The 11,025-nt window shown below is 38.5% G+C and overlaps 1 protein-coding gene across 1 annotated transcript; it reads right to left on the bottom strand.

Moving 5' to 3' along the window:
• Nucleotides 1-224: 224 nt before the first annotated feature.
• LOC112709263 (putative F-box protein At1g67623) lies at nucleotides 225-803 on the bottom strand. Its single transcript, XM_025761157.1, has one exon. The coding sequence runs from the start codon at nucleotides 801-803 to the stop codon at nucleotides 225-227; it is 579 nt and encodes a 192-aa protein (XP_025616942.1).
• Between the last annotated feature and the right edge of the window lie 10,222 nt (nucleotides 804-11,025).

The raw sequence follows: 11,025 nt of genomic DNA on the forward strand, positions 1-11,025 counted from the left end.
CATAATTATGATAAATTAATTGATCAAACTAACAGTTTTTTAACATAAAAGAAAAAATAAAATAAAATACACCATCAGTACACATAACAAGGGGTTAATGAAGGGGTTAATGAAGGATCATAACAAACTGGCATTTGCTAGCCACTGTATTGGTGGATTACATAAAGATAAACCCACAACAGTATGGTTGGTGGCGGATTAACAAGAGTGGTAAACAGTCACATTCATTCAGATGCAAACATTTCGAAGAACACCATGATATCGTTGAAAATGTCCCTGAAGAACTTGCTGCAGCTCTCGAGCTGCCCAGAAATACGGATAACCTCCATTATTTGAACACCCCGTTGCACTTCTTCTTCATCTTCATGATCACACAGTAGCAATGTGGCACACAGGTAACCTGCTTCGACGCTGCCCTCCATTGAGACCCTAGCAAGCAGTTCCATCCCTTTGTCACGACGGCCTAACCAGAAATACTCCATGAACCCTTGCCGGAGTATAGCATCCACATTTCCTACATCCACGCAGCGATCAAGGAATCTCCTTTCAGGCCGATCGAGGTAAACTAAAAAGTGCACTAACGGTTTATACGACATCGTCGCATGCTTGTATACAGCATTTGAACTCGCCGCACGCACGAACACCTTACATGTTGCCTGCATGTTGAACATATCCTCAATCAAATTCAATGCAACCATCGTGGAAATCCTCAACCATATTTCACGAGGAAGAAGATTCAGCAGACATTCATGCTGAACAGATACGTCCACTTTCTTTCTGTCCTTTTGGGAACTTTCGGCCATTTGCAAGGACTTCATGGAGGGATTATTGGAGATCATAAAGAGGATATACAAATTTGTAATTGATCTTGTGGCATTTTGCTTTTCAATATACTGTCATTGGGGGGCGAGAGGTTGTGGTTCAGTACTGCATACTTTTCCCTAGATGTTTTCTTCATTTACCGATGAGTCCAGATAAAACCAGGTATTAATACATGGACGGAATGTATTAATGTTATATATTATTATAGTATAATTTGTACTTATCGCGATAGTATAATTATATTAATTAAAAAAACATATATCTTGTTTAACTGGGAACACATATTACAAATTTACAATTCCCTCAATAACCTTGCTATACACCAACACTCTCTCCATATTAAAATTAAAAAGTTCACTCGATAACAATTTATATTGGGAATTAATTCTTCATAAACATTAATTCTAAAAATATAATAAATTCATTGGAATTAATAGTGGTGAATACGACAAATGTTATTAATTTTTTCTTTGCTGGTGCAAGAACAGCCCTATTCCTGAACCTAGAGTCCTTGCACCCCTACTCCTGAACATAGGGTCCGCGTGCAAGTAAACCTCGACTGCTGTTGCACCAATCTAGTTGCATTATTTATTTTCTCTTTCATTTATTAGCCTCCAGGTGAGAGAAAAACCCATAAACTGTATTCCACCATCAAGCCTAAGCCCCTCTCCCTCTGCAAGGTCTACCAGATCTCCTCTAACAGTCGAATGGCAATGCAAACAGAAGGTGGTTGGTACGTCGTGTTTAGAGGGAGGATACCTGGAATAAACCCCACATGGGAGACGGCATCGGCTCAGGTGGATGGCTTTCCACGGAACCTGCTTCTTCGTTATTGGAGTTACTGACGAACGGATTCTTGCGTGGTCTAGAATTTTACAAATAAGCTCTCGTTGAAAGTATAGCTTCTAAACCAACAAAAATCCTTTCGTACAAAAAACTTGTTTGTCACTAAAGCGAACCGAGTAAAATTTATAACCGAAGTATTTAAATCTCGGGTCGTCTCTCAAGGAATTGCAGGGAGGTATGATTTATTATTGGTTATGGAAAAGTATCTTTTGGGTTTTTTGAAAGGTTTGAACAAGGAATTTAGATGGCAAGAAAATAAATTAATAACTAGAAAAACTCTTGGCAAGGTATGAGAACTGGAAATTCCATCCTAGTTATCCTTATCAGTTGTGATGAGAATTGTTTATTGCTCCCACTTAGTTAACCCTTACTAAATAAAGAAAAGTCAAGTGGACTAATCAGTTTGATTCCTCAAATCCTAGTCAACTCCTATGGAAAGACTAGCGTTAGAGGAATCCAAATCAATCAGCAAATTCCAATTTTCAATCAGCACGAGTTTGATAACCCAAGTGTCACCACTTACTCAACCAAAGCCAAAGGGGAAAAATCTAAATTATTTATATAATAAATAAAAGAAAGCAATCATAAATCTGAAATACCTCAAATTATATTAAATATAAAATCAAATCTAACATGAGAATTCATAAATCAAAGTAATAGAATAAATAAAAATAGAAGAGAAACCAAAGTAAAGGAACATTGAACCTAGAATGAAGAAGAAGTAAACCTAACCTAAGAGAAATCCTAAATCCTAAAAACTAAGAGAGAGGAGAGAGCCTCTCTCTCTAAAAAACTATATCTAAAACCTAAAATTATGTGAATTATGAATGTTTTGTTGAGTTTCTGCATGTTCCCTTACTTTAGTCTGTGTTTCTGGGCAAAAAACTGGGTCAAAACATGGCCCAAAATCGCTCCCAGCGTTTTCTATTAATTCTGCAAATCGTGCATGTCACGCATACGTGTTAGTCACGCGTTCGCATCGCTGGTCATTTTGGCGTGTCATGCATTCGCGTCAAGCACGCGCTCACGTCATATTGCAAAACTCCAATCCACGCGTACGCGTCAGGCACGCGCACGCGTCACTGCAATTTTCTCCATGTCACGCGCACGCGTGAGCCATGCGTGCGTGTCGCTGCTCGCTAGTTATCTCCTTAGTTTCTTGTGTTCCTTCCATTTTTTGCAAGCTTTCTCTCCATCCTCTAAGTCATTTCTACCCTATAAAGCCTGAAATACTTAACACACGGATCACGGCATCGAATGGTATAAAGGAGAATTAAAATACACAAATTAAAGACTTCTAGGAGCAAGTTTTCAACCATAGATCAATACTAGGAAGGAGTTGTAAAGCCATGCAAATCATACGAATAAGTGGGTAAAGACTTGATAAAAACCACTCAATTAAACACAAGATAAACCATAAAATAGTGGTTTATCAAACTCCACACACTTAAACATTAGCATGTCCTCATGCTTAGCTCAAGGAGATAAAATAAATGAGTAGGAAAAAGTAAGACTCATGCAATGCATTGCAACCTATGTATGAATGCAACTATATGATTTTGTCTACTTGGTTAAAAGTAAATAAGTTCTTTAAGACAAACATAAATTCAAATTTCACTAATTCTAATCATATAATCAAAGACAAGTAAACTTGTAAGAAGATAGCTCATAAAAGTAGGGAACATAAAATCAAGCATTGAACTCTTACTGATGGTGTATGTGCACTCTAGTCACTCAAGTGTATAGGGTATCACTCTAGTCTTTCCTAGTCATGCTTTCTAAACTTTGTTCTTGACCTAATCAATCAACAATATTTAATGTACCAAAGAAAACATCATGAGGTCTTTTCAAGGTTGTAATGGGGCTAAGGAAAGGGTGAGGATATATATATATGGCTAAGTGAGCTATAAATTGAATCTTTGATTAACCTAAGCTCTCACCTATATACACACTCTATATACTTTTAAAATCATACCCAGCTACCCAAGATTTCCCACTTTTGCATTACATACTCATGCATCAACCTTTCCTTTAGTTTGTATCACATATGCGTTGATCTTCTCATTAACTTAACTTAGCATTGGGATAATTTTGTCCCCTTATTTATTTACTTATTTATTGAATATTTTTTTATTTTTATTTTTATTTTTAATTTATTTATTTATTATTTTTTTAGTTTTTTAAAGGAAAATAAACATAACTTATCAATGCACATGGATTTTTTAATTTTTCTGGTCTCACATGAGTAGGTACCCAAATTCCCAATATTTTATCAAAGTAAAAACACAACACATTCCTTTACTAACCCATGTTCCCATTTTTTCCGACACTTAGTTGATACACAATCTCTATCTTAAGCTAACCAAAGATTCAATTGGGGTATTTAATTGTTTTTTCGCTTAAGGCTAGTGATGTGGTAAAATATAGAACAAATAGGGATTAATAGGTTCAAAATGGCTAACAAAGGTAAATGTAAGGGTAGGCTATTTGGGATAAGTGAGCTAATAATCAAATAATGGCCTCAATCATATGCATGCATATAAATACACTAAACATTGGAAATCTAGGATGGAACAAAATATAGGTTACAATCATAGAGAAGTAAACACACAAGAATACATTTTTATGGTTAAATAATGTAACCATGTAATTAAGCTCAAATCTCACAGGTTGTGTGTTCTTAGCTTAAAACCATGTTCCAATTTACAATCTCTAAACAAGCTTCTAACACAAAAATTTTTAATTTAAATTAGTGAAATATTGTAAAAAGGGTCTTGAAAATAAACTCATTACTTTAACCAAGCAGTGGTAAAATATGCACAAAAATCAAACAAACATGTAATCAGACATGCAAATACAATAATGAACTAACAAAGAAAGATAAAAATTGGTGTTGAGAAGAAAGTGACTAACCCACAGAGATCGGTATCGACCTCCCCACACTGAAAGATTGCACCATCCTCGGTGCATGCTGAGATGTGCAAGTGGACAGGTGGCTCTAACTAATGCTTTTCTTCAATGATTATGCAGATGGACTTGTTTGTTGCCCCATGTAGACTCTTCCTGCACCCCTCTTTGGTGGCCAGCGTAAAAGGAGAGAAAAAGAGGGAAAATTAAGCCTATAACAACGATATCAAAGCAAATAAAACATAGGCGGGGGCTAATGCCAAATAAGGTTCTCAATTACATGGTAGCTACAACATGTAAGTGAAAAAATAATAGAAGTAAAGGGCATGTGAACTAAATAGCAAACATGTCAAGGATCACCCAAAATAATGCAAGAAATATGCAATAGTTGAGTAAGAGAAATTTAACACCAAGGTAAAAACAGCAAATATAGAAAAGAAAGGGAGAAGAAACAATGAAGTTAAAATGCCATGAATGTGAGTATGCAAATGTAACAAATAGAAGAAAGAAAGGGAATAAGCATGAGAGAGGAGGATAAGAGAGTGGGAAAGGAGGAAAGAAGGAAAAAAGAGTAAAGAGAGAAGAAGCAAAAGAATGGAGAATAAAGAAGAAAGAAAAAGAAAGAAGGAAATTAGCATTTGGAGAGATAAGATAAGAAGAACAGGGTTGCGCAGGGTTCTGGGCGTGTTGCGCGCACGACGCGCACGCGTGCTCCACGCGTATGCGTTGGTTGCGCAGAGAGGGAGGCGACACGTAAGCTCGCTCATGTGTACGCATGACCATGTTTGTGCTGCTCGCACGAGGGCATCGTGGTGCTCGCACAACCCTCTATTCATTTTGGGATATGTGCCAAAATGTCATATGACGTGTGCGCGTGAAGTGCAAATTGGAAAATGACGTGCATGTGTCAAGGACGCGTACGCGTGGGTGGGTTTGTGCTTCTAGCACAGTTCCAGCACCAAGGCAACATAACTTTCGGCCAATATACCTTTTATGTCGAATTCGCAAGGTCACGCGTGCGCGTCATTGACGTGTACGCGTGAAGTGCCAAATTCTCAGAGGACGCGTACGCGTGGTGATGCTTGTGCGATTGACACACTTTCTGCACTGGTCCCACATAACTTTCTATTCAGTTTTTTTATGCAATATGCAATATGCAGATGAAGATGCAAACTATATGTACTAATAATGAGAAGAGTCACTTAAAAAGAAAACTAAGAAGAGAGAAAAGAACGATCATACCATGGTGGGTTGTTTCCCACCCAACACTTTTATTTAAAGTCCTTAAGTTGGATAATTGGTGAGTTGCTTGTCATGGTGGCTTGTGCTTGAACTCTTCCTGGAATCCCCACCAATGCTTGTAATTCCAATAGCCTCCGGGGTCCCAAACTAGGCGCATAAAGCCTTCAAGCAAGTCAAAGTAGGTGACAAGGGCCCAAGAGTGATGACTGTTGGAACGAATTCCGGGGTCCCAAACTTTGCTTTTACACCCATCTTCTTGTGGGTCACCATTGTTCCATTTGGGTGGCTTGCAATTTGAATTCTCACAAAGACATCCAAACAACCTTCTAGACCCATTCAGTTGAGCTCTACACCAATCCTTACACTTCAATTTGGAGCATGCAACCATATTGAACCTTGCAGGACAACTCTTCCCACTGACCATCTCCCTCTTACTCTTAAAGCCACAGAGAGCTCTAAGTTGACCATCCGTCTCCAGTAGCCCATATTCAAGTGGGAAAGTAAAGGTCAAGGATAAGAATTTAACCCACTTGAACGTTGTGTTGGACGGTAATGGCCTTGGGAGAGGTGTTTCTAATGATCTTGCAAGCTCTACTCCCTTGTGCTCTTCTTTGAATTCTTCCACCTCTTTGTAAGCTTCTTCAATTTCAACCTTTTTCTCTTCGTAGCTTTCTTCCAATTCAATCTCATCTTCACTGCTTTCCAAGGGCATGGGAGGTTGTGCTTCTTCTTCTTTAATCTCCATGTCAAGTCCAATGGAAGAGGATTCAATTGTAGATAAGGATTCATCAATGATTGAGTCCATCTCTTGATCAACCTATTCAAAGTCTTCAACCAAGCTATGCCTTGGAGGTTGTATACCCTCCTTAATATCAATTTCAAACGTCTTTGAAGGAGGCTCTATAACTTGAGTTTTCCATGGAGGTTCCGCATCTCCTAAGTCTTCAACCACTTCCTCTTCTTTGACAATTTCAATTTCCTCCAATTATTCCAATACAAAGTCATGCTGCTCACTGTCCACTGGAGTTTCTAGCTTCTCATTCATGCTGCATTCTTTAGTAGATTCTCCACATGAAGTCGTGGGAGTTCCTTGAGTGCCCGAACGTCAGGAAGCTAATTGATTTATCGCTTGCTCCAGTTGATGAAGGGTTGCATGAAATCTATCCACTATTTCCTTGAGATGATCCTTTGAGTCTTGTTGCACTCGACTATCATAAGTAGGATCATAGTGCTATTGGATTGAAGGATATGTACATGGTGCATATGGAGGGGGTGGTTCTTGGGAGTAATTGGGTTGGAATTGGGGTGGCTTTATGTATGGTTCATATGGCTCATAAGGTGGCTGGTATGGTCGATGATGGTTCGGGTCATATGGAGGTGAATGGTGAAAAGGGGCTTGTGAGTAGGGTGGTTCAGAGTTATGTTGAGGAGGTGGTTCATAAGCATATGGTTGAACTTGTTGGTAACTACAATGAGGTCCACCATATCTATCATCTTGGTACGCACCTCGGAATGGCTTTTGACCATAGTAATTTGGTGGAGGTTGGTTGTCATAAAAAGGTCCACCATAACTATTGTCTTGGTATACATCATAGAATGGTTGTTGGTTATAGCGCATTGGAGGGGGTTGTTGCCAAGAGGGTTGATCAAATCCTTGTGGCTCCTTCAATCTTTGATTGTTCCAACCATGGTGCATGTTGCCATTATAATCTCTTCGTCCTGCAACATAATTTGAATTAAACTCAAAGCGACAGGGGTGAGAATTCATAGTAGCTAATAAAGATTAAAAAAAACAAACAAACAAGAAAAAAAACGAATATTTACAATAACCAATAATAAGGCACACGTTTGCAATTCCCCCGGCAACGGCGCCATTTTGACGAATGGATTCTTGCGTGGTCTAGAATTTTACAAATAAGCTCTCATTGAAAGTATAGTTTCTAAACCAACAAAAATCCTTTCGTACAAAAAACTTGTTTGTCACTAAAGCAAACCTAGTAAAATTTATAACCAAAGTATTTAAACCTCGGGTCGTCTCTCAAGGAATTGCAGGGAGGTATGATTTATTATTGGTTATGGAAAAGTATCTTTTGGGTTTTATGAAAGGTTTGAACAAGGAATTTAGATGGTAAGAAAATAAATTAATAACTAGAAAAACTCTTGGCAAGGTATGAGAACTGGAAATCCCATCCTAGTTATCCTTATCAATTGTGATGAGAATTGTTTATTGCTCCCACTTAGTTAACCCTTACTAAATAAAGGAAAGTCAAGTGGACTAATCAGTTTGATTCCTCAAATCCTAGTCAACTCCTATGGAAAGACTAGCGTTAGAGGAATCCAAATCAATCAGCAAATTCCAATTTTCAATCAACACCGAGTTTGATAACTTAAGTGTCACCACTTACTCAACCAAAGCCAAAGGGGGAAAATCCAAATTATTTATATCATAAATAAAAAAAGCAATCATAAATCTGAAATACCTCAAATTATATTAAATATAAAATCAAATCTAGCATGAGAATTCATAAATCAAAGTAATAGAATAAATAAAAATAGAATAGAAACCAAAGTAAAGGAACATTGAACCTGGAATGAAGAAGAAGTAAACCTAACCTAAGAGAAATCCTAAATCCTAAAAACTAAAAGAGAGGAGAGAGCCCCTCTCTCTAAAAAACTACATCTAAAACCTAAAATTATGTGAATTATGAATGTTGTGTTGAGTCTGCATGTTCCCTTACTTTAGTCTGTGTTTCTGGGCCGAAAACTGGGTCAAAACACGACCCGAAATTGCCCCCAGAGTTTTTTGTTAATTATGCATATCACGCATGTCACGCGTACGTGTCAGTCACGCGTTCGCGTCGCTGGTCGTTTTGGCGTGTCACATGTTCGCATCAAGCAGAATTCCAATCCACGCGTACGGGTCAGGAACGCGCACGCATCACTACAATTTTCTCCATGTCACGCGCACGCGTGAGCCATGCGTGCGCGTCGCTGCTCGCTGGTTATCTCCTTAGTTTCTTGTGTTCCTTCCATTTTTTGCAAGCTTCCTCTCCATCCTCTAAGTCATTCTTGCCCTATAAAGCCTGAAACACTTAACACATGGATCACGGCATCGAATGGTATAAAGGAGAATTAAAATACAAAATTAAAGACTTCTAGGAGCAAGTTTTCAACCATAGGTCAAGTCTAGGAAGGAGTTGTAAAGTCATGCAAATCATATGAATAAGTGGGTAAAGACTTGATAAAAACAACTTAATTAAACACAAGATAAACCATAAAATAGTGGTTTATCAGTTACCAAGAGGCCGTGAACGCCTGAAACGACTATTTCCAATTGACTGCATCGCCTGTTCTGGGGCTGAGCAGCGAGCTCCCGTCGGCGTCGAAGTTCAATCGATTCGTTCATGGCGGACGGCACGATACGATGATGACGTCGACTACCACGGAGGTACTAGGTGCATCTGGTAAGCGAAAATTGTCTTCTTGCGACGCCCCCACGTCTAGTCACTTGCAGCCAGCCAAACGATTGAGGACCGACAACAGGCCATTGCGTCGATCGAGTACCGTGTATCCCAGATCAAAAGAGAGAGAGAAGGAAACTCAATACTCAACTGGGAGAAATCATACGGCAACTGGCCGACATTTTGCTGGAGAGGTAAAGTCCCAGGTCTTAGGGGTTAGTGCAACAACGGGATGGAGACACTGTAAACCGACCCCTCCCCCACAATGTATGTAACTGGGGCGGCCATGTAACTGAGAACGGGCTGTGGTATTGTAGTGTTCAGGTCTGTTTGTGTTTTTTTTTTGGGTGGGCCTATTAGCTAATGCCGTTATGAAATACTGACTGCTGGATGCGAAGGTTATGCGTGTGAGCATTATCTGTAAAACATAGTGATCATGGATTGTTCCACACATGCCCTTTGCATTACGAATGTAATAATTTGTGTATAGCCGCATGCTTAAGCTATATCATCGTCCAACGAATCCTCTAATACCGGATCAAACTTAGAATTCTCCAAGCACAACAAGAGAAACACGATAAAAATATATTCCATATGAGGATAATCATGCTTAAATTCCAAACAAAATAGCATATAATGCTACATACTTTAATGCCAGATACGAGGAGAACTATAAAGCCATAAACAATAAGATTCAACAACACACATCAATAATTTAAATGCTTCGATTTTACAAAGCAATAATTTAATATTAACTGTCCTTCCCAACGAAATAATTTAATTTATTCCTTTACCTTTCCAAAAATAAAAGAGGTGCATTATTATTTTATTGAATAATAAAATCTACTTAAAAAGCCACATCAAATTCTGTTTGTTAAAGGATAGGTATTCATCCTCAACCAATCATATTGCACGAATGCAATCCCGGGTTCAATTGGAAAAAATGTGCATGTTAAATATTCAACGTTTCTATTAATTTTATGCACCCAAAAAGTTGGTTTTATAGAGTATTTTAATTATTATATCCTAAGGAAATTTAAATATTTAATACTACTGTTAGATTGTTCATCAACTAATTATACATGCAATAACTAAATTGGTGTTCTTCTTTTTTTTAGGTCCTAGGTGTTCCTCTTCTTTGTTCAGCCATGTTAGGTACTTTTTTTGGTATTGTAAACAGGACCATACCCAACACTTGAGCCCATTATTGGTTTCAGAAAAAAATTATAATCTATAGGCCCATCTGGATTGAGCCAAGTCCAACCAGCAGTGTTCCAACCCGACCCGACCCGACCCGAAAAGAGTTCTGCCTTTCCTTCGTCATTCTCTAGCCCACCATTCCCACGCTGCTTGGATCCTTCCTTGTTGATCATCTCCAGCAAAGCCATACATCTACCCAAAACAACACTCCTTGATATCAACGGCGATCAAAACCCTTCCGGCGATGACACTATGCAGATCGTCATCCTCCGAACCAATGAGTCGCGACAGATGCGCCATTCGGAGAGTAGGTACCTTTGCAGTAAGCTTCATGCAACTCAATTGACGGTCAGTGACGGAAACGTAAACATCAAAGCGTTTCTTGTATGTGTCAAACGACGTCCACGGCGCTTCTCCTTCCTTCCCAATCCACCTCCATCATCTCTGATTTAGCGTTAAACAGAATCACTAACTGCCATTAATTTAGGTCTACATCGTAAACTAATTCTACATAAACCTAAATCATTTTTGAATGTAACAAAAATAA

This window comes from Arachis hypogaea, chromosome 9 (assembly GCF_003086295.3).
Source record: "Arachis hypogaea cultivar Tifrunner chromosome 9, arahy.Tifrunner.gnm2.J5K5, whole genome shotgun sequence".
Lineage (NCBI taxonomy): Eukaryota > Viridiplantae > Streptophyta > Magnoliopsida > Fabales > Fabaceae > Arachis > Arachis hypogaea.